Raw genomic sequence first — 22,947 nt, forward strand, 5'->3', positions numbered from 1 at the left:
CATGGTGTTGAGGCCGAGCTGAGAGAAGGCGCCAAAAGCTGGCCATCGACACAGCGAACAGGTAGCGGGTACAAGGTACTTCGTCCGGCGGGCGGCCCTGTCACAGATCCCGTCCGCAGCCAATCAGCGCCGGCCTCCCCGCTGCTGCAAGGTCCCTGGAAGCTCTGCGCCCCTCACTGGCGAGCTTTTGACTTACGGGGCATGGGTGTCACTGCTTGGTACTCTTGACTATGTACCTGTCCAGTTCTGTTTGTTGGCCGATATCTCGACTCAGCCGGACACCTTGCCTTTAATGTTCAGTGTCATGCGTTACTGGACCTAAAATTCAGATGTTTGCAAGACACAAATTCCGTCCGTCTATTCGATTGGACGATGCACCCAATTGAAGAAAGATGCACGTCAGCAGAAAGAAGATGCACTGGTGGTTCTCAAATGTCGGCACTCGCTCGCATGCCGGACGGATCATCTGAGAGCTGCTGACTGTGGAACGTCTATGATGGAAAAACAAAACTTATGGCAAAGAGAAGTCAGTGGCAGAGACCACGAATAGCTATCGGGTACCCGTGGGGAGGTGAAGCCGAGGGCTCGATGTATCACGAGTGGAATACAAAGGGGCAAATCTACCAAGTTATACGTTCACCTCATAGAGGAACGTTGCCGGGCTTCACAATCTCATTGCCTTGACCCTATCACCGGTTCGTCATAAGACCAAGCAACAAGATATATGCAATGAAAGGGGCTCCGAGACTCTCCAGAACAAGTCCAATGGCAAGCAATGCATCGAATGCCCGATCCCGTCACCAGTCATCAAACGCGAAAATATAAGTAGTTCACTTACTATTTTCCAGCGCCGACACAATGGCTTTGGCCGTCGCTCGTGTCGCGGGTTTCGGTTCAAGCATCCGAAACACCAACTTTTCAATCTCGTCCTCTTGATTCAACCCTTCTCTTAGTAGCCCAAAAGACTTCATCAACGTTCCCACCTGTGGCGGCCGACCGAATTTGTACAAGTCACGCAGAGGAATATCCAGCCGTAAGCTGGGCATTGGGGTTTTGCCTAGCACATACAGCATTGTAACGCCGAATGCCCACACATCTCCTGCATGACCGCGGTCACCGTGGTCAAAGAATTCAGGAGGCAGGAAGGCAGGCGTTCCGCCGTGTGGCTCGTAAGATTTGGCTGCTGCAGCCTGTCCAAAATCCAGGAGTACAGCGCCCCGGGCAGGAGAATGTGCAATGTTGTGTGGCTTGATGTCGTGATGCACGATGCCTTTCCTCTCCAAGTAAACGAGAGCGGACGATATGTCGTATAGAATCGCCCTCACGCTTGACGAGTCTAGCTTAGTAGTAGAACCGCGGTCAAGAGAAGGGGGGAGCTTCTCCATGTAAAGGGCCAACAAACGGCCATCAAAGGCCTTGAGCGAAACGATGTGGTTCTGCTGGGTGTGAGAGAAGAACATGTGCGACCAACGACGCAAGGGGACCAATAGCTTACATGGTTGAATGTTTGCAAGAAAGTCAACTCCCGATTCCAGGCTGCCACAAGGGCAGTCAGATGGGCGGCTGCTCTTCTGTTGAACCGGTTGACGGATTCAGTGTCATAGTCGATAACCTTGACAGCCAAAGGCCCAGCCACTTTGGAGTGCCGGCACGCAAAGACATATGCGGACGCCGTCGAGGCAATGTGCTTGATGCGCTGCAACTCATAATCTGCCGTGTCGCCTGGCACACGCCGAATACGCATGGACTGCCCATCTCCAAGATCCCTGATGAGGATTGCTGTATCCTGGTGTTTCCGAACCCGACGGGTCTCGCTGAGCTTCTGTCGTTTGGTCGATTCGCCATCGGCTGAAGCAGTGAATTTTCTCGGCAGTATCAACCACTGAACTAGGCTGTACTCCTCATCCTCGTGCGGCTTCTCACTACGCGTCAGGATCCTCCACATGCCAGGGAGTAAGACGTGGCACTGCATGCTATCAATTGTGTTTCGAGTGCATGCACATGCCGCTTCCAGGTGCTCCAAGTAGAATTTCGCACCACCGCGGTTGGACAAGACACAGTTGTCGCTGGCTGGCTGGAAGATGAGTTGGAGAGAGAGAGAGTACGGGATAAAGCGACGAACGGCTTCTTCAACAGGGCGGTTGTGATATGACAGGTTGATCATAAAGTCGGCATGTTTTGCGCTTTGGACAACGCTGATCAAGTCCCATCCAGTGGCAGTCCTCGGATGGCGTACGACATCTTTGCTCAGATCTTTGTCGTTGGCAATGAAACGGCGATTGTACGCGATGGTGAGCCGAGCACTCGGCACAGTCGTGGAGGCACTGATGATTTCTTTGCTGATTTCTGGCCGCTGTTCGTCGTCTTTCTTCGGTATCTCAGTGTTTCGTGCTTCGGTCCGCACTTCAGACGAGGAGGAAGTAGCAGCAACTTCGTGGATCGAAGCGGCATAAGAAGCAGGGCCCGCACGGCAAGGTTGGCTGTCCTCTTGGCGAGCTTCCATGGCATGCGTACCAGTGGCGTGCGTAAGAGCGGTGGATGGCAGAGGTGTTATGGTGAACGGAGGTACAGGAGTGAGGGCATCAGCTTCAACAACTTGTCTATCAGGGAGGTTTGCGGCAAAGGAAGTCGAGATAGGGACTTCTTGAGCTGTCTCCTGGGTCTCAGCGGCGTGTCTACCAGAGTTGTGCGTCGATGATGAGGCGGTGGATTCATGATCTGACTTTGAATCATCTGTATTGCGTTCTGAAGCAATGTGACCTTGGGCCGTCTCCTCGTGTTCAATAGCTGGTCGTTCAGCAACTTGTGTCGCATTTGGAGCAGTATGTTCTTCGGTTCTCTCTTCGTCGCCAAAGGCCTGTTGATCAGGAATCTGTATGATGGTCGAAGCAGTAAATTCTTGAGTTGTCTCGTCACAATCCAAAGCTTGTCGATCAGGAACATCTGTTGAAGCTGAAGCAGTCAATTTCTGAGCAGCTTCTTGACCTTCTATAGCTGGCCCATTGGGAACGTGTGTGATAGTTGAAGCAGTAAATTCTTGAGTGGTCTCATCATCTCCGATGACTTGTCTATCAGGAATATCCGTTGAAGCTGAAGCAATAACTTCACGTAAGGCATCTTGGAACCGGGGGGCGTGTGGCGGGACCGTGAATTCTTGGGTCGACTCTTCATCTTCGATGGCTTGTGTTTCCGGAGCGTGCGTTGATGAATTGGTATATTGTGTCGTCTGTGGACCTTGGAGTCCTTGTCGGTTAACAATATGCGTCATAGGAGTCTTTTCTCGCGTCGAGTCTGCATCTTCAATGGCTTGTTGAATCGGAACATGCACGAATGCACCGAGTTCTACAGTGGCAGTGGATCCCTGCTCTTCGATGTATTGTTGGTTAGGCACACGCGTGATAGAACGGGACTCTTGGGTTGACCCCGTCCCTCGAGACACCATTGTAGATTGCGGTTTTAGAAAAGAGTAGGAGGCAGGGTCGTGAGGTATTAGCTAGGATGCTGGCCGTCTGTCCAGCATTACGCAGATGGGAAGCCGAGAGAGTACGAGTATTTATCAATCACGCCAAGTGCCACAGCTGAGCTGCAGGAGATGCGGTTTCCTGACCAACCGGGAGTCAACACGTCTTACAGCCTACGCGGGTTTTTCGCACAGGGGTATGCATGGAGGAGTGAGTGTGGCATGCACGGGTTTTCCGTCATGGGCGTACCGTTCATTGATACAAGATCATGTGAACCACGCCGCTGCACCCAGCCCTGCTAGGATAACGACCACGCTCACAGAAACTGTATGGAGGCTGAGTCCAGCTGTTGCTTGTCTGAACTACGCCGCTGTACCCAGCCCACGTTGGTGATACAGACCCAGCAGCCATGAGCTTCCTGGGAACTACGTCGCTGCACCCAGCCCTGCCAGGATAACGACCATGTCCCCAGAGATACTCGACAGCCATGTGCCTCTTATGAACTACGCCGCTGCACCCAGCCCTGCCAGGATAACGACCATGTCCTTAAGAGACACTCAGCCGCCATGTGCTTCCTGAGAACTACGCCGCTGCACCCAGCCCTGCCAGGATAGCGACCATGTTCTCAGAGACACCAAGATACCGAACAGCTGTTCATCAAATACGGATAGAAGCCTTGCCAGTATGATCCAGTTCCCAAAAGGTAGAGGGCCTGACTCTGTTCAAAGACCGAGTCTTGATGTCTGCAGGCGCGCGGTTGGCGTTGCTTCGTTTTCGACGGCTGCGTCCAGAACGCTGCTTACTGCTGACCCTCGGTTCGTTCACATTTGCCTCTGCTTGTTGCCGGGAAGAAGCGTCGCGTCTTTGACGTTTGTGCCTATGCTCATCATTATCATTATCATCATGATCATGAGTTTCATTATCATCATCGCATATAGGTCGTTTGTTGATCCTGGATGCATTGGTTTCTGCCCCAGCGTGATTTTGCTGGAAAGAGCTGACTTTCTGACGTTTATGCCTTTGCTCACCATCACCGTCATCATCATCATCATCATCATCATCATCACGTATAGGCCTTTTCTTTAGGGTGCTTTGATCATGCTGACAGGAAGGGTTAGTATGTGATCCTGTAGTAGAGTCGTCCAGTTTTTGACGTTTAGATGCTCGATCGTTGCCATCGCCAGGGAGTTGTCTTTCGCCTGTTACGCTTCCATCGTCCGCGGAACGTGGACTAGAAGCTTGATTGGGCTCAGGAACCTGGACAATATCATCGCTGAATCGTAGTCTCTTGCTAAGCGAAATATTAGCATCCTAGTCTCCAACCCGGGAAGGACTTCCTTACCGCTTCCGCTGTAGACGTTGGGCTTCCTTTGATCCGTCATCTTCTGAACTAGACGCCATTCCTGAAGGCGCAGCATCTTGCTGCATTGAAAGGACATCGCCGTCAGCACAGAGAGCCGCATCAGGAGCCTTTGACGCAGGCTCAGAAGCTGGGAAGTATGTGTAAGTCCCGTGAAAAATCACAGAGTCGCTATAATCACCGCGCAGTGCCTGTTCTTCTTCCCAGTCGAGATCCTCCAACTCGGGAAATACTTCCTCTTGGCCAGTGTATTCCGCGCCAGCGGGCGCCTCCTCGCCGCTTAGAGGGTTATCAACTTGTGTTTCGCGGACCTCATCCGCTTCCCACCCAAAAGCAACGCCCTTCAATAGCCTGACGAAATCCATCAAAGAGCCTGTTTGAGACGCTTTGCGCGTTTTCCACCAAGCATCACGACATGGAAAGACGTCTCTTTCGTCATTATAGAGAGTATGTCTTGTGATGTCAGACATCAAATCCAACAGCTCCGCCCAGTCCTTTGCGTTTCTCTCCCTAAAGCTTCTCTCAAAATCTTCTCTGTCTTTGGCACCCTTTGCAATTTCCAGTGCGCGCTCGAAATATTCGTCCTCCTCCAGAACGGGAATCCGAACAGTGTTGAAGCGCTCCCAGTCCATACCCCAAAGAAGCTCCGGGTCGCGCAGGTCCGGCCCAACTTGGTTATTCCATATGCGAAGTGTTCTGCGCTTGTAGTGTGGTCGTGCATTTTGGAAAGGAGGCATGGTTGCTGCGCGTGTCAGTCGGCTCGTGGCGTTCGCAATGGAGGAGGTGTTAGTCGCGATCGCGGTCGCGGACGCGGCTGGTGAAAGAGGTGGGAAATTGTCGTGAGCGATGCGATGTCAATGAATGGAAAGACTGGACTTCTGTCAGCTCGCGGCCAGTTACAAGTACATGTATGTCACTTGCACGTGACGAGCACTGGACGGCAGAGAGATCCGACCTGACAGGGGGTGCATTAGATACTTAAGTACCTATGTAACTTGGAATGATTCTCTTTGAATAAGGTAGCCGCTTGCTCCAAAAATATCGTGAGAAAAGTTGGTGGAAAAGATGGAAGAAAAAGAGGAAGAAAGGCAAGTATCTTGGCTACCTACCTAGGTAGTATACTAGTAATATCTTACCTGACTTATCAATCTGCTAGTATTCTAATTCTAAACAGATCTAATTCTATGGTCACGTTTAGTAAGTCATCTTTGCGTTTACAGTATGTGACTTAGTAGTACTCTTAAGCTCTCTAAATGATTGTACTAGATGCGCTTTTGCCGTTAGCACAAGGTACCTTGAGGCTACTTTAATCTAAGGTTCAATTCAACTCTAAATTGACATGTAGCTAACGGTTATTCGTTCTTCGAGACCAAAAAGCCCAAGAGGAACAGAAAAAGAAAACCCACCTGATTCTCTGTAAGACTCGACTCGAGGGTAACAGGTAGATCCGTCTTATACAAGCAGAGAATACCAGGTAGAAAATAGACCGTAATTGAAATTGGTTAAATAGTAAGGTGTCTCACTATTTGTTGACCGTAACCTTGGAAATTGAAAAACCGTGATGCGTGGCTGAAGGTCAGTGTCACAAGGTGCTGCTTCCAAGATTCTCAGTGAGGCGAATGCCAATAGGAAGCGTCCAAGCAGAAGGAAGATCCAATGGATCGCATTTATCTCTCGCTCTACAGGGACTGGCTCGAGGCTGTGTGGCGAGGCTCCCAGCCAAGGTGCATGCGGTGTCGCAGCACGAGGGGCTTTCCTTCCCAGCCTAAGGAGATTAGAGTAAGGATATACGCACAGGAGAGTATCTGCGGCTCATTCTTACGTCAGGTATTATATCTCGCCTTCCTCTCTTCTGCCTCCCTATGTACTCCATACGTCTCTTCACCTTGCCCTCCCAGCGTCCTGCTTGTGAGCCAAGAGAGGCGTGCAAAACTGCTGCTTCGTCACAGCGATACTGCTCGCCAAGTTATATATGAGCGTCCTACATTCCCTATGGCACAATCAAAACCCGCCTTCAAAATCGATGGGAAGCTTCTAAGAGCTGTGGAATGATGCACAAGCAAGTTTTCTTGCTTCGACTGCAGCAAATCGCAAGGTGAAAGAAGATGCCGAGTATGAGCCAATGCCCGAAGAATGGCTCAAGTCCTTCAGACGCCACAGGCACGACGAGTTCAAGAGGTTTCTCACTGCTTGCAGTAAAGTCGGGTCTCATTTGCACGTTATTCAGACGTTTGTGCGAGTCGCCGGGTTTTCCGTGAGCTCTGCGTCGTCGGTATGTCATAAACATCAACATCATGACATGTAGCTTTCTTGCTCTACCGGAGATGCGTGCTTGGATCCGTGGAAACTTACCGCAATGTCTAGATGGATGCCGTTCCTGCTGTGTCACCGGCATCGTTGGTTGTGAATGCTTTCGCCTGGCTGTTCGATTCCTTTGCCAAAGTCTCCACCGATTATGACAAGATTGAAATGTTCTTTGGCACGATCTCCAAGATATTCGGGAACCTCTCCATCATCAACAGCCACTTCGGCCGATTACAAGAGTCAGAAGAGTTGCATCAGTGCGTTGTCGAGCTCTTCATATGCTGCCTGAGCATTTGCAAGCTCGCATCTGAACAAGTGCAGGACAGGATCAGTATGATTTACCTTTGAAACCCCATACCTCGAAATGACTAAGTTCCTTGGCAGAAAAATGGCTTCGACAGCTGAACGGCAACGACAGACTGGACGGCGAGATTGCAAAGCTGGCCGCGGCTGACAAGCAGCTGCGCGACTGTATCAGCATCATGACCCTCAAGGTCGGTCTCGATGTAAGATCGGGAGTGGGCAAACTTATTGGCAACAGCGATCGTTCCGAACGGGACGATATACTCGATTGGCTTTCACCCTTGAACTTTTCTGGAGTCCATAGAGAGTTGGAAGAGAGAGTGTCCGCAACCAGTATAGCTGGCAGATGGCTTCTTAGATCCGAGCTGTTCAAACGCTGGAGAGATCAAGATGTCAATATGCTTTGGTACGCTGGGAAACGTGAGTTGACCGATCAAGCATTTACCGACTCCAAAACTGACTTATCTACGTATGACAGCCGGCGCCGGCAAGAGTGTTCTCGCGTGAGTTGGCTGCACACCTGCTCTTGTTACTGCATGATGAAACTGAAGTCCTACCGCATAGCTCGATCATTGTCAATCATTTGGAGCAACGGGCACACAAGACATCATCTATTCCTGGCGATATCCTAGTTGCTCGTCTATATCTTTCCTACAAGTCAAACTTCGACATGCCAGACCTTCTGGGAAGCGTCTTACGCCAATTCCAAGAGGGGCATGATATTCATCCCGAGATTTTCAATCGATATTCAGAATACGAACAGAGAGGAAAGTACAGCGGCAAGGTTCAAAGACCATCCCTGAACGAAATCAAGGAGCTACTGTCCGAATATACGAGGAATAAGACAGTATCCGTCGTTGTCGACGCCATGGATGAGTTTTCGTACAACAGTCGGGAACCCCTCATAAGAGATCTCCAGGGCTTCAAACCCGACGCGAAGATATTGGTCACATCTCGAGATCTTAATCACCTAGGCATGCTTCAGAAAGGCTTCGAAACAGCGGAAATCGAGGCGCATGGTGACGACATGGACGAATACATTCAGAATTTTATCAGAAGCTGTCCCAACCGTGAACGCTTGAAGGAATATCAGGATGAAATCAAGTCGCAGGTTAAAAGAAAGTCGGGAAAGATGTAAGCAGCGACCAAATGTTTGGTAGACGCAAATACGCGCTACCTTACATCTACTGTTCTAAAAGGTTCTGATGCTAATCTGAGGCCGAATGCCCAGGTTTTTGATTGTACGACTCCATATGGACGCTCTTGCCGACGACGAGGTAGAAGCTGAGGTAGAAGAAGTGTTGCATAAGTTGCCGGATACCATTGACGGCGGCTATGAGAACACAATGGAGCGCATCCGCAACAGGGGAGGGCTGAGAAGGGGACGCGCCGAGTCTACCTTGGCGTGGGTAGCCCATGCTCGGCGACCACTCTCGATTCATGAGCTTTAACACGCGCTCGCAATTAGTGGGAGCCCAGGTGGGATTGAGAAGAAGTATCTGCGCCAGCAAGACGAGATCATTTCGGACTGCTGCGGTCTCCTCATACAAGACTTGGATGGCACCGTCCGCTACGTTCACTATTCGGCCCAGGAGTACTTTCACCGCATAAGAGCAAAAAGGTATCCCAACTTCGACAGACAAATCACCATTGCCTGCGCCAAGTATTTGTCTATTTCGGAGATTCAGCAGCTCATCGAGCCCAACACTTTTTGCAGCTCCAGTTCGTCTGGGGCGAGGAACCCTGGAGACTATCCGTTGCTGAAATACGCGGGACAGTATCTGCATACACATCACCGTAGCGTCCAGACCTTGCAGGACGGTGAAGATGCGGATCTCCAGGAAGTGATTCGTGAGCTCGTCACGAGCGAGCCTAGCCGGGCGCTATACAGCCGCCTTCTTTTCTCCTTGAATGTTTACGATACCAGTTCGACGGTCCTGGATGATGCATACCAGTACCAGAATGCGAAAAAGCGTCCCAGAACCCCCCTTCAGCCCCTTCATGTTGCAGTTTTCTTAGCGAGCTCCCAGCTAGTCAGCTCGCTGATTGATGAGGATGGCGCCGATGTCAACGCACTGGATCCGTACCATCAGTCAGCCCTGATTGTTGCCATCAAGAGCGGCCTCGATGACGTTGCCAGCATTTTGCTGGGCCATGGTGCCAAAATCGACCTCTCAACCAAGAAGGGTCACGTCATCCTTCTCTACGCGATGCAGAGAGACTACATGAAGATGGTCCAGCAGGTGATCGGAAGCCCCGTCGGTGGTCCTCTAGATGAGGGTTTTCTCCGAATCATCGGTCTTCTGATGCTATACTTGTTGGCAGTCCTACAAGTGCTCCTGTCTCAACTCTCTTCTAGACCAAAGCAACAAGAATCACCAGTCGGTCATGTACAGCCTCTTGATGCTGACGGCAAAGACCAGTTCGACTTTGACAGATCAGTAGAGAAATACAGGAGGCTTCTCCACTTGGCCCATACAGGCGACCAGGACAGCCTGCTACTCATCCTTGAGTCTTCAACCACGGACCCAATCGACCTACGGGATATACCCGTGGAAGATGAGCCAATCCAGAGTACTTTTAGTCATCTTGACACGGAAGACTCAGGAACAGAAGCTTGGTACGATTCCGATTCTGACGATGGCGAGATTGTACCCTCGGTGGACCATTCGTCGTCCAATGATGATGCTCAAGTAGAACTTCATTCTGATTACGATTACGGAGCATCCTGGTACTTTAAACCAGACGCTGGAGAGGGCAACGGAGTGGACTTGACGCGTGAGGACAGCTACGCGGACGATCCAGAAGACAGTCCAGCAAATGATGAGTCACCTCAAGACAGACTAGCAGAGTTCGATGAGCTCCCCCCCGAATCCTTCAGACTGGAAAATTCGGCCAGCATTCGCGAGTACCAACGTAGACTGAGAATAAAGCAACGACATCTCAGGTCCTCTGGGACTATTCTCGCGTTCAGCCGTGGGTATAGACACGGTTCCAACAAAGACCTTAGCCACGAGAAGAGAGCAGAATCTACGGCAAGACTCAACAGCATCAAGGAGACTTTTGTCAGGACAGCCTGCTTCGTGGCCATCGAGCAGGGCCACCATGAAGTCCTCAAATTGTTCTTGGACTTTGGGATCTCGCCGGACTTGAGTAACTATCACGGACAATCATTGCTTCATCGAGCCACGGCAAGGAACGACCTCAACATGGTCAAACTTCTCCTAGTCCGAGGCGTGTCTGTGGATCAGAGAGACCGCAATGGACGGACAGCCTTGATGGCGAATGCAGACATGAAGAGAAAGAAAGGTAACAACTTGGGACTCTTCCAGAATGCAGCTCCTTAAGTAACTTCCGCTAACATAACCCCCACAGTCCTTGAGCTACTCGTCAAGCATGGTGCAAACATGAATCTCAAACATCGCGCGGGCTGCCATGAGTTGTACGAGGCAGCAGTGTTTGGCGCGACGGAGGTGGTCAGGTTCTTTCTAGAAAACGGCACAGATCCATCAATTACGAACCGTTACGGATGGACACCCCTTCACGGCGCTGCTGCCAACGGACATTTGGAATGCGTCAAGCTCCTGCTGGACAAAGGGGCCAACCCTTCGCCAATATCAGACACGGGGTTAACTCCCCTCGACTTTGTCAAGCAAGGCCGAAAGCATTATGACCGGATACTGACAGGTGAAGAGCATTACAAGGCTCAAGTTCTGGACACGAAGAAAATGGGGGTAGAGAAGGAGCAACGGTGCAGAGACGACAAGATGGAATTGCTCGTCAAGAAAGGCGCACTGACGTCTGATGCGCTTTACGAGAAGATTGGTGAAAAGAAGTTTCTGTTTGGAAAAGGTGGGAAATACACTCATCCGGGTTGGGTGTATGATGAGATTAGTGATAGGGACACTTATATTGAAGAGGACAATGAGGGGGAAGAAGATGGGGAAGAAGAAGGGGAGGAAGGGGAAAAGGATAAGGGGGAAGGGGAAGAGGACGAGGACGAGGACGAGGATGCTAACGAGAGAAGGGTGCGGAGGATGATTAAGAGGAGGACGAGGAGAAGGATCAGGAGAATGGAGAGGCTGATGAGGGAATGGGAGATGAACGAGGACGGGGATAGGAGAAATGAAGGGGAAGTTGAGGCTGGTGAGGGAGAAGCGAATGGAGAGATGGACAATGAGGGCCCATAGTGCGAGAGCTGCCTATAATTTGTAGTTTTCTGAGAACGCACAGCAACGACACCACATCAAAAAGCAGTAGTCGTCGAGAACAAACAATCAAAGGCAGGGACACTTTGTTTCTGGCATCCGTAACGCAGTCAATTATACAGTTCTCGCGCCCTCCAGGGCCTTCTGTTCTATCTGAATCTGTTGCAACGAGATGGGCCGAATGACCTGACTTGAAAGCATTAACTGGCGAATAGCATCACCATGAGACTTGATATCATTTTCATCCAGCCATTCCTGAACCACGCCAAGTTCCCAGCCAGGATATCTTTGATTAACGAGGGCTTCCCAAGCCTGAATTGTAGATGGTTCCATGGTCAATTTCCATGTGCCTCTCCAAGTAATTCTGGCTTGCTGTTTATTGCGAAATACCCGATACTGAAAGAGCGCCGCCAGCCCCTTCCGCCCGTTCCAGAGTTCCATTGTTTCCAGCTGTGGCATCTTGAGGGCCGCTGCCGCCGCCTTCTGAAGCATTGCTCCGACCTCGGTCGAGTCCGCTCCTAGAGCGAGTAATCTGGAAGTAAGCGCAAGCGAGGTGAGGTTTGGCCACTCCCAAGAAGATTGGATATCCATGAAGTGCCGAGCATCTACCATGAAGGATGCTGCGAGATGCTCGAGCTTGAGGCTGGTGGCTGCCATGATCCGGCTAATTGATGGGCTTGGATTGCGAATAGGGTGGCATTCGGCCATGTCATCCCCATTCAGGATTCTCTGCATGATAGCTGGGTACTGTTGGTTGAAGTTTTCAAAGACGACAAGCCTCTTCAGATTGTCATTGAAATGGTGGATAGACTCCAACAAATATTCGTATTCTAAATACCGGATATGGATTATTAGCAGCGGAGCATTGACATGACTAAGAGCGAAGGATGACTTGGGCAGGTTAGGTATGCAGCAATACTCAACTCTGTCTGTATCTCTCTGGATAGATCCCCATTCTCTCCAAGGCTCGTAGTGGAGTTCCTGAAGCCGGGGGAAGCGAGCAAACATATGTGCAAGCGACGTCGGCATCCACCTCCGGCGGAAGCTGATCCCACCATTGGAGCTCCAACTGCTTGCTATCGAACGGACCTTCCTCCATAACTGAATGGAAAATCTTGTTGATAGCCGCCCTCGTTGGAGCGGAATGTCGAAACCCAGCAATCCAGCCATGTTGAGGATCATCACCGACTTGGCTTAGCATCGTCTGCTCCGTACCACTGCCCACCATACCCGCAGGAGTATCTGGCATAAAGGTCAGATACTTGAACCAATGCTTTGAGTCGCTAGGCGAGTAGATACTGATATCGAGTGTCAGATCGCCATTGGGTTCCCATCTGCTGAGAGCCGAGAAGAGATTCTGGAATGCAGTGGTGATGGGGCAGTGAGCTGTATCGGTGACAGCATACGCATCTTCCAACTCCTCGTCTATGCTTCCACTAGGCGGTGCGCACTTGGTGCAGTCGTAGTCGTCGAGTTCCAAGCAGAGCCAGATATGCTCAACGAGAGCTCGATTGCGATGGGCCATGGAACCAAAATCAACGAGGCGGGATGGCGTCAGTCTGAGCCGCGTGAAGTGGTGCCGCTCAATCTCTGTTTGCCACTCTCGAGACACTGTGACCGCGCGACTCAGTTTGAAGTCGTCGTCTTCCATCAGGAACCTGAGGATGAGGAGCCTGATTTCCCTGGGCAAGTCATGCCACGTCCCCTCACATTGTATGTTGCCAAGGGATGATGGAGTCATGATGCGGAAGGCGAGGAGCCCTGGTGTGACGGGCAATACAGAGGTGACTTGCTGGTCGATAACCAATAGTTCCGTTGTTGGTGGTGCCAGGTCAATGTTGGCGAGCGAACTTCGGGTTGCTGGGTTTTTAAAAGCGAGCTGATGCGGTGGTGGGAGGACGTTGGAGTGGCTTATGAAGGTCATCAAATGACGTACCTTATCTTCTCGTCCGTTAAGGTAAGGTAGGTAGGTATGGCTACCTACGCACCTGCCGAAGGTGGCTTTTATTACATCATGATAACAGCTTTCTCAGCTCTATACCCCATAGCCGAGCAATGGATGAATCTGAGGGAAACCAAACAAGTGCTCTGCCACGGCAACAATCACCATCCAAGGGCTAGCTTGATCGCTCAAGTCTTGGAAGGGATGACCAAAAATCACCCTCGGCCTGTTCGATTACGCCTCTCAAGGTAGAAACGCTTGGTGACGGTTTGACGCGTTGGATACTCGGGATTGTGGGCTGTTGGGATCCAAGCGATGACATGTGTAGCTCGTGTTGTTTAACCCCTTCGAATTGAAGTTGAGATTTGAAGTACTAACCACCCTCATACTACAGTGCAGCCCGAAAGCAATGCCCTTCCCCAGAACCATCATGAAAACTTATGAAGCATAATACATGGTATCTCTATAACATACACCGAAACAGAAAAAACGCCTCCTTTCGCGCATACAAAACACACCAAAATTGCAGACAGCTTTTTTTTTTTACAAGTTCAAGCGAACAAAAAAAATGGAAGAAGAAGAAGAGGGGTATCAGGTCGTCCTCTTCCCTTTTCTCCCCATTACAGCAAACACATAAACTCATACGCTCGCATATTACAAAGAAAATAGTTCGCACGTTTCGTCTCCGGGAGGGGCAAGGAGAGGGGGGCGGTTTACAGCCCCAGCTCCCATGATTCGCCCCAGATTTCATTGAGATTGAGACCGAGCAGCTCCAGGCTTGGGTCGAGGTTGAAGGGCTGCGTAGTGTCACTGACGTTCCATGCTGGCTCCACGGGGACAGTCGACAGTGCTGGGAAGGAGAATGGAGTAACGGACTAGGTATCTAAACGTTAGCATGATCCCAATGGAATACAACAAGGTAATACGGGGAGTGCAAAAAAAAGAAAGAAAGAAAAAAAGAGAGCAAAAAGAGACTGATGCTCACCTTTGTTCCGTCAGGCATCTCCAACCCAGGCACAGGCCCAATCCCCGGCCCAGCAATCGGCCCAATGGGAGGGGGATGAAGGGGCGTCCCCGGCAACGGCACCGACGACAGCGGCGGCTCCTGGTTCGCAAGCAACTTGTAATGCAGACTGACGAACCGCTCCGCCGACGTCGACTTGGCCGCCTCGGTCGTCTTGGTCCCCAGATGCGCCTCGAGGAGCCCCAAGGCGGCGCACATGATGGAGTATCCCCACGGCTCGTTGTTTCCGCAACGCAGCAGCCGGTCCTCCTTCATGGCGATGCACTTCTCGATGAGCTTCACCGTGTGGTGCGAGTTGATCATGATCATGTTGGTCGAGCCGCGGGGCTGCAGCATCGTCACGCTGCACAGGTTGATGGCCGTCGTGAGGGCGTCTTCTCGCAAGAAGTTGAGCGCCCGCACGCCCTGCTCGTACAGCTTGTCGTGCAGGAGGACCATGTCCCGCGCGGCGTTGTAGTAGATGATTTCAGAGTACTGGTACTTGGAGTTTTGCTTGCGCAGCTTGAGGTAGGGCTGATGTAAGGGGGTGATGTACTGCCGCAGCTGGACGTGTAGCAGCGTGTATGCTATGAGAGGGTTCTTCTTGGAATCAGCGTTGCCTTCGGGGCTCATGTCCCAAGACGGCAGGGCATCGATCTCGTGAGTCAAATCATTTGTATAGCGAATGACCTGGTCGTAATCTATCTCAGATACGGGACCGGTAAGGAGACGGCTGAGCTCTAGCCTGAGGGGCAAGCTTCGCCGCGCCAGGTTCTGGAACGAGGAAAAGGTATACTCCTTGGCCGGCTTCGAGGGCGGCAGCTGCGTGGTGCTCTCGTCAAATTCCTCGTCGTCGAGATTCCGCGGAGGGTTAGTGTCAAAGTGAAGCTGGCTCACCAGCGTCGGCAAGCCGTGGTCAAACGACGCCTGCATGTCAAACTCTTGAATGGTAGCCCATATCCTGCGCCGCATCTCCTGGTTATACACGGTGATCTTACCGCCCATGTGGCTTGGCTCGCGGTGGAGCCCAACGGCGATGCCGTCGCGGATCAGCTGGCCCGAGCTGGTCCAGAAGCGCTTCTTCTTGATGGTGTTGACGCGCTTGCCGAGGTATAGCAGGCACGCGATCTGATAGTGAATGAGCCGCCGGTGCTTCTGGCTCTGCCTCCCCGCCCAGTCGTCGCAGGCCACGATCCACTTCTCAGCCTTGTGCCGTGCAGTCGACATCATGCCGACGAACTTGAGCGACTCGTGCGTGTGCACGCAGCTTGCCACGGCCATCATCGACAACACCAGAGCCGTAAAGGCCGCGTACCGCTGCTTGGTTCCGGGCACCCAGAACTCGGCATACTCCTTGCGGAAGGTGGGCACGTGTACAATGCGGTGGATCTGCTCGAACTGGTCGAGATAGACGGATATCAGGGCATCCGTCTCTTCCTTGGAGGGGAGAAGAGCCTCGAGCTCCGGGTCCGGCTGCTCAAAGATGGTCTCCCGCTCCTCCTGGCGGCGCTTGCGGTCCTTGCGATCGTGGAGTATCACCGGCCGCAGCCACTCGTCCGCCGTCTCGCGCATAAAAGGACACAGGCCCGTCAGCTCGACAAAGGCCATGCTGGCGTTGTGAGGGCCAAAGTAGCGAGTGCGGAAGCCCTTGCCGCGGAAGAAGCGCAGCTCGCCGTTCTCGCCGGCCATGCCGCTCCTCTGGATGATCTCCTGCTCTTCCGCGCGGGGCCGGGCCTCGGCCTCGGCGCCCTCCTCCTTCTGCGTCGACGGCGAGTTGGTACTGCCCACGACGGTGCTGCCGTCGAGCGACGCCGCGCCGGGCCTCGTCAGCAGGTTCTTGAGCTGGGCGATTTCCAGCTCCAGCCGGCGGATGCGATCGTGGTCCTGGCGGGCGAGCTCCGTGTCCCGCGACGAGAAGCCGGCGACGGCGTCGGCGATGCCGAAGCGGCGCGAGTCGAGCTGCGCAAAGGACGGCGGGATGCCGGAGGAGGCGTTGACGACCTCGCCGTTGCGCGACTCGTAGCTGCAGCGGTCCGGGGTGCCGCTCTTGATGCAGCGCTCGCAGGGAAAGCCCCGATCGCACGACAGCTTGCGGCGGCGGCACTCGAGGCAGCTCAGGCGCACGCGCTGCCTCTTGCGCGCCGGCGGTTGATCAGGGTCGTGTCTGGAGCCCGAGCCGGTGTCGGACTCCGGGGTCTCGCTGCGATCAGCCATGGGGGCGACGATGTGGTCGGAGTTACGACCGAGATGTTGGAGAGATGGCGGGAGGCGATGCGCAGGGCGAGATGGAGGGGTCCCTGGGGGGGTCAAGAAGTGTCTGTGGTTGAAGAATTTTTATCAATCTGATCTGATAAGCGCAGCTGGGGAGCTTATGTCATGGGCGCCTTTGCACGCCAAAGTCCGAGCCGAGGTCCGAGGGCGCTATTCCGGATATAGCGTGTAGAAGATTGCTTAGTCATTCGCCGCGTCTCTGCACGCCTCGGAGCTCCGAATTCAACGAGCATAAAAGCCAGGGGACGCGGGTGTTGTTACTTCTCGTTATATATAAACAAGTACGTGCATCGTCATTGTACTCGTAAGGGGTGTCAGATTCGGCTCCTTTTCCCGGTGTTCGTGGCTTTCAGTCGTATTCGCTCGTGCCCGTCAAATCTGACGAAACGGGGTTTGACGATTATCGAATATTGTTTGAATAACTCTTCTGTTCCTTGACCAAGATGATATCAGAATAAACTACGACGAACAGAATCGGCTGCCTTTGCTGCTCTGGACTATTATATCTTCTGCGTCGTCTGCAATCTAGAAATGACAGGTTTTTCAGCCATGATGGGCAGCTCGCTCAGAGTTTCCAAACTGGCTAAGCGCGGCCGCTCGCATCGCCTATGTACCTTACCGGTAGTCCTCGGCAGCGAAACCAAAACCCACCGGCTCAACCCACTCACTCAGCGATTCCTCCGGGTTCCGGGTCCGGGACTTGTGTCTTTGATTTAACCATTCGGCGATCTATTGGTGCAGAAAGTCGCTACTGACCTGTGGTCCAAGGGCACGCGAGTGCTGCCTACGCGAATTGTGCCATCCAGATGTCATGCATCTACTGAACGGCGCTTCCTTCGTATAATGGCGCCGTGAAACTACAAGTCAATTCTCTCTCGGCTTGTGATACTCCAACTAAAGATGGATATAGTTTCTAATTCCGCGACTCCGTTGCACGGGTCTCCACCAGAAATCGACTCCTTAGCACAAAATACTACTAATATGTACCAAGGTGACTCACGGACGGCCGGTGACATTGCGGGACCGAAAGGCCGAAGCTTGCACCTTTGCCCGCTCTCAAGTCGCAACCACTACGTTTCCGATGTCAACTATCGGGCCGCGTAAATGGCGCTCTTGTGTGGGAAATTTGGTCGTCACTCCCGTATAGAATACGTAATTGGTGATGAAGGTTGCGACAAGTCTGAGCCTTGGAACCGCGAGTTGGCAGGTCGTGCCATTCGCCTCAAGAACTGGGGGAAAGACAATTAACAGAACGTAACGGGTTGACAACTTACAGCATCTTGTGCATAGTTCGTCGTAGAATCGTTTTGGATCCGTCTAACGTATTGTTGCTTTCTCCGTGATTTGCTGCCTACGTGCATTGTTCCATACGTTGATGTTGCGTAAATGCGTGTATCATCTTCCCAGCTTCTCACACCGAGAACGCGGTCAACACGCTGGGGGCCATCACACTTGGATTCGTGTAACTCTGAATGGCAAAAGCACAGATTTAGTGTCAATTGCCCACTACGGCCACAATGCTCTCACATTCGTCTCATTCTTGATCTGATAAGGTCCTCTGCTAGCTTGTGATTACAGGTTAGGCCGAGACCCAAATACTAGCAGGTTTCCGCTGCAACGCCAGTTGATCGAATGCACCAAGTCGAACCAGGAACCAGAGTAGACAACTGCCATGCTTCCCGTTTTAAGACCACCATCTTGCCGAGTCCATGCTATATTCCCCTGACTATCGAACAATGCTAAATGATACTGGACGGTCGCTTGCAAGCAGATGCACATCGGCCCATTTTTGCCCATCCGGCTAGTCCCGAACTCCACTCTCAACCTCACCACCTCATACAACGTAAACACCACATCTTCCTCCTACCAACCAACGCATTCCGGACTCAATGCAACAAGGCAACATCTCACCTCCAAGGCTCAATTGAAATCCCCGACTCCAACCTCACTTCACCTCCTTCTCATCTCCTCATAAACAGCAGCCTCTCACAACAAAAAATCTCACCAAGAATAAGCAACCAACAAACATGGCCACGAACCGTGCTCCCCCCTCCGAGCAGGAGATGAAAACCCGCATAATCACCCACATGAACACCCAGCACACTCGCGAGCTTTCCCACTACCTCCGCCACTACGCCGGCCTCTCCGCCCGCGCCGCCGCCGCCTCGCCCGCCATCCAGGACATGAGCCTCTCCAAGATGACCATCAGGACCCGCGGCGGCAGCACCTACGACGTCCCCTTCTCGCCGCCCCTGTCGTCCTGGGCCGAGGCTCGCCCGCGCGTCATCGCCATGGACGCCACCGCCCGCGAGGCCCTCGGCATCAGCGACATCTACCTCACCGAGTACCGCTTTCCTAGGGGCTTCGACTGGGCGCCCTTCATCGGCGTCTGCTTCTACTACGTCTGCGCCGCGGGTCTGCCGTGGGTTGTGCCCGGGAGCGCGGCCTGGGATGTCCTCAAGCAAGTGTTTCCCGGCGGGCCTGAATGGTTCCGCTGGGTGGTCAAGACGATCTTCGGGATCGTCTTGGCGATTCACCTTGTCGAGGTCTACTTGCTGGACAAGTGGCGGCTGCAGAAGCACGGCGTGGCGAGGTTCTCTGGCCTGTGGTGGACGTGGGCGAGCAACATATTTGTCGAGGGCGTGACGACGTGGAAGAGGCTGGACCGGATCATTGCCGAGAAGAGAGCCCAGAAGGAAGAGAAGAAGCACTGATGCTGTTCAACCTCGGACGTTAACTAGGAGGAACGGATGCGACTGCGAAGGGGGTGGAGGGGGCGTCATGCAATGGTGGCTAGATTGCCACGCAGCTCTCCTGTACATACACATTAAATCCTGTATACATGCCACGACTCTTTGAAGAGGCCTAATCATAATTCATCCTTCTATTACAAAAGACTTATTCGCTTTCAGAGGTCATCCGCGTAGTTGTCATAGGTGCCCTGCATCGCCTGCGTGCTCACCCATTCTTCGCTAGCCAAGCCCGCCACGAACCTGTCTTCCAAATCATCAGGGTCCTTGTGGAAATCGCACGCGAAATCGCACTCTGGTATCTCTTCTTCACCAAAGTATTTGCATATAGACGCGTGTCGACAGGAGTTGATGTTCTCGCAGTAGTACGCCAGCGCCTGAAGGCTCCGTAGCCGCGACTCATAGTTGGAGTCCGCTTTCGTGTCGCTCTTGATCATCCGCGAGACACGCTCGAGGTCCTCCCGGCTGTAGTACAAGAAGCAATAGCTGGCGTTGCCGTCGCGGCCTGCTCGCCCGACTTCCTGGTAGTACCCCTCGAAGGACTTGGGAAGCCGCCAGTGCACGACGAATCGCACATTGTCCTTGTCAATGCCCATGCCAAACGCCGTGGTAGCCACGATGATATCGTAGCCCGGCTCGTTGTTGATCCAGTTGGTCAGCGTGTCTTCCTTGACGTCTTTGGGCAGCTTGGCGTGAAAGGGCCGAGCGCCGATGCCTGCGTCCCGAAGGCTGGCGGACAGCGACTCGCATTCGTCGCGAGACATGGTGTATATGATGCCCGAGACGTTGTCGGTCCTTTCACGATACTTGACCAGCTCGCTCTGCCGCGGTTCGGCGCGCCTTCGATCGTACACGCCGTGTATCCACTTGAGGAAATCCGAAAGACGGTTGTCGTCCTCGTCCTTTGTGTATCTGATCTCGAGATGAAGATTGCTTCTCTGGGGACTCATCAAAAAAGTCTTGATTCTTTCTGGCGTGGCATCGAGGCGCAAGACTTTGAGGATATCCTGCCGCACTTGGGCATTCGCCGTCGCCGTGAGGCACATGATGGGCACATCCGGAAACGTCTCCCGAAACCACGACAGTCGCTTGAAGTCTTTTCTGAAATCATGCCCCCACTCCGATATACAGTGGGCTTCATCGATGGCTATGCGAGCAAGCTCCCTCTGTCTGTGCACGAGCTGCAAGCGCTGGCGAAACCGCGAGCCCGAGCATAGCTCCGGGGTGACGTAGAGAAGCCTTGTTCTCGGATGGCCGCTTTCCAGATCGCGCTGGATGCGATCCCGCTCATCGAGTGGTGTGTTGCTGTTTAGGGAGCTGGCGTCGATACCGGCAGTTCTCAGGGCCTCTACTTGGTTGATCTACAGGGCAGCATCATCAGCTTATCGCCTCTATGTCGACGGGGCAACAGGCAATCAGCCAAATACCATCAAGCTCAGCAACGGCGAGACGACGATAGTAACTAGCCGAGACCCCCCATTAGCTCATCTCACTCCTCTTCTCTCCGAGACGTGCGACGCGTCTCGTCTGGTCCCTACTCACTGCCTTGGTCAATCACCGCCGGGAGCTGGAAGCACAGGCTCTTGCCGAACGACGTGGCTGCCTGGACATATACATCATAGCCGTCTAATGCGGCCTCTATAATCTCGCGTTGGTGAGGCCTTGGAGAAGAGACCAATGCATGTCAAGGTCAGTCTAATCCATCCCCAGCTCTCTGCAGGGCGATGACAGGAGCCGGGCCCTGCTGGCATGAAACCAGAAAGGCAGAGAAGCCGAGTCGGGGAAATGACGAGCGAGCTTACCTGAAATCGTCCTTGTGGAACTGCCGCCGGAGAGTGAAGCCGATGTCCGTGCATGAATTTGCCCGCTGCAGGGGGGGCATGGCAGAGACAAGAAGAGCCTTGAAGTGTCTAGGGCGGACTTCAGGGCGATGCAGTGAAGGAGGCGGAGGAGGCTGACCTTGGTTGGGTGAGTGAGTGAGTGGATGAGTTAGTGAGTAAATGAATGAATGAATGAATGAATGGGAGGTCGAATGAGTGAGGACTTGGCATCACGTCGTTGAGAGCGTGAAGATTGATCTGCGCGGCATTGAGACGGTTGGACTGTGGACCGAAGCTAAGGTGAACGTTTGGTTTAGCCCGCGTTAGAAGCCCTTTGACGCCTTTCTAGAAGGCGAATCGCCCAGTTCCGGAGACGCGACTGGCGGAATAGGAGCACGCGCACAAGTAGCCGGTACTTTGCACAAGTCGAGAGGTAAAGCGACAGCCAGAGTATACAGTACTTGGCTGCTGCATCAACACCCAACTGCAGTTGCTCTCGAGCGACAACCACAGATTGAAGACGGAAGCACGTGTCAAGTACTAAACCTCCAGGCTGCTCACTACCTAGGTACCTGATGCCTACGCCGGCCTTAAGTCCATCTTGTCATTGCCCCTCGGGAGGGTGACACCATTCAGGCCGAGCTGTTTGATGCGCGGCCTCGTGTACCGCCGTCAGCCAATCGTGAAGCTTCCAGTTCTCGTACTCAATCTACGATGCATCTTGGTCTGTTTGTGTCTGTCCTCGCATGTACCACGCGGGAACGCTGTCGTGATACGGTGTACAGGGACGGAACGGAGTAAACAACCAGAATGCAGCAGCTCAGCCTTTTTTAAGCCCGTTTCTAACGCAGCTCCCCACACTGCCTACAAGTGCTAGCGTCTCCTCTTTTCATGCTCAAGCTGGTGCTTCCATGCGAGGCGGAACGCAATCCTGAGTTCGGCCAAGAGCCTTGTCGTGGTGTATAATCGGCACATCACTCTCGCGGACCAACAGGATGGTTGCGGAATAAGCATGAGGAATTACTAAAGTGGGAGTTAGTACACGGGTATGCCCTGGAGATGGCAAACCATAGGTAGTTGGTAAATGATCTGGATGTCATGCCATGTCTGGGTGTTCTCTGCTAGACTTGGAGTGATCCCTTTTCAGAGTAGGCACCCTGTTGGCTGGAAAGAAGTGCTGCCCGTACAGGTATCCTTTGCACCTAACAGATTGATCATCTGGAGTGGCAACTCGATATGGATGCCAGCATGTCATGATCCGTCAAAAGTACTCCTAGAAAAAGGGGCAATGGAGGATCCAACAGACGTGCCGATGAGTGAGACCACTGCTGCGAAAGTACATGTACTCGCGTTTACTCCATTGACAGCACTCCGGATCTGGCCCCGTAACGTTCGGCGAACCCAATCCAATGCTTCCCGCGCTGGTGCTTGCGGTTGCAGTTGCAGTCGCAGGGCATGCGAGTCAATGTTTATGCAGTTGAACAACCCCGGGATGCTGTGGACTGGAGTGATCCGTGCAGCATCC

General features: G+C 52.9%; 7 protein-coding genes across 7 annotated transcripts; 2 read left to right on the plus strand and 5 right to left on the minus strand.

Annotated features, from left to right (window-relative positions):
* Positions 1-830: 830 nt before the first annotated feature.
* Positions 831-3,442, minus strand: BBK36DRAFT_1170955 (kinase-like protein; the record flags this gene model as incomplete). Its single annotated transcript, XM_024895508.1, has 2 exons — positions 831-1,436; positions 1,496-3,442. The coding sequence occupies 2 exons, from the start codon at positions 3,440-3,442 to the stop codon at positions 831-833; spliced, it is 2,553 nt and encodes an 850-aa protein (XP_024747704.1).
* A 444-nt stretch (positions 3,443-3,886) lies between these two features.
* BBK36DRAFT_1124478 (hypothetical protein) lies at positions 3,887-4,075 on the plus strand (the record flags this gene model as incomplete). The annotated part of the gene is made up of 1 exon (XM_024891168.1): positions 3,887-4,075. A coding segment is annotated over one exon (189 nt), but the record flags the coding sequence as incomplete, so codon positions are not given.
* Positions 4,076-4,183: 108 nt separating this feature from the next.
* Positions 4,184-7,216, minus strand: BBK36DRAFT_1179311 (hypothetical protein; the record flags this gene model as incomplete). Its single annotated transcript, XM_024896169.1, has 6 exons — positions 4,184-4,256; positions 4,287-4,338; positions 4,472-4,752; positions 4,804-4,879; positions 4,913-5,635; positions 7,174-7,216. 6 exons carry the CDS (start codon positions 7,214-7,216, stop codon positions 4,184-4,186), a joined length of 1,248 nt encoding a protein of 415 aa, XP_024747706.1.
* Positions 7,217-11,750: 4,534 nt separating this feature from the next.
* On the minus strand, positions 11,751-13,161 carry BBK36DRAFT_1170978 (hypothetical protein; the record flags this gene model as incomplete). The annotated part of the gene is made up of 3 exons (XM_024895511.1): positions 11,751-12,446; positions 12,561-12,617; positions 12,670-13,161. The coding sequence occupies 3 exons, from the start codon at positions 13,159-13,161 to the stop codon at positions 11,751-11,753; spliced, it is 1,245 nt and encodes a 414-aa protein (XP_024747707.1).
* An 867-nt stretch (positions 13,162-14,028) lies between these two features.
* On the minus strand, positions 14,029-16,947 carry BBK36DRAFT_1136092 (N-terminal binuclear Zn cluster-containing protein). Its single transcript, XM_024892864.1, has 4 exons — positions 14,564-16,947; positions 14,292-14,453; positions 14,192-14,242; positions 14,029-14,054 (listed from the first exon to the last, which is right to left on the minus strand). The coding sequence occupies exons 1-2, from the start codon at positions 16,793-16,795 to the stop codon at positions 14,292-14,294; spliced, it is 2,394 nt and encodes a 797-aa protein (XP_024747708.1). The 5' UTR covers positions 16,796-16,947; the 3' UTR covers positions 14,029-14,054; positions 14,192-14,242.
* A 1,968-nt stretch (positions 16,948-18,915) lies between these two features.
* Positions 18,916-19,566, plus strand: BBK36DRAFT_1124976 (hypothetical protein; the record flags this gene model as incomplete). Its single annotated transcript, XM_024891221.1, has 1 exon — positions 18,916-19,566. One exon carries the CDS (start codon positions 18,916-18,918, stop codon positions 19,564-19,566), a length of 651 nt encoding a protein of 216 aa, XP_024747709.1.
* A 194-nt stretch (positions 19,567-19,760) lies between these two features.
* On the minus strand, positions 19,761-21,484 carry BBK36DRAFT_1161443 (ATP-dependent DNA helicase; the record flags this gene model as incomplete). The annotated part of the gene is made up of 4 exons (XM_024894372.1): positions 19,761-20,963; positions 21,030-21,064; positions 21,145-21,263; positions 21,405-21,484. 4 exons carry the CDS (start codon positions 21,482-21,484, stop codon positions 19,761-19,763), a joined length of 1,437 nt encoding a protein of 478 aa, XP_024747710.1.
* Between the last annotated feature and the right edge of the window lie 1,463 nt (positions 21,485-22,947).

The sequence above is a fragment of the Trichoderma citrinoviride genome (genome assembly GCF_003025115.1).
Source record: "Trichoderma citrinoviride strain TUCIM 6016 unplaced genomic scaffold BBK36scaffold_11, whole genome shotgun sequence".
In the NCBI taxonomy this organism is placed as follows: domain Eukaryota; kingdom Fungi; phylum Ascomycota; class Sordariomycetes; order Hypocreales; family Hypocreaceae; genus Trichoderma; species Trichoderma citrinoviride.

Coding starts and splice junctions, on each gene's coding strand:
- BBK36DRAFT_1136092 (XM_024892864.1), bottom strand. CDS start 16,795: ATGGCTGATCGCAGCGAGACCCCGGAGTCCGACACCGGCTCGGGCTCC. Junction 14,454..14,563: donor AGATGCCTGACGGAACAAAG/GTGAGCATCAGT, acceptor TTAGATACCTAG/TCCGTTACTCCATTCTCCTT.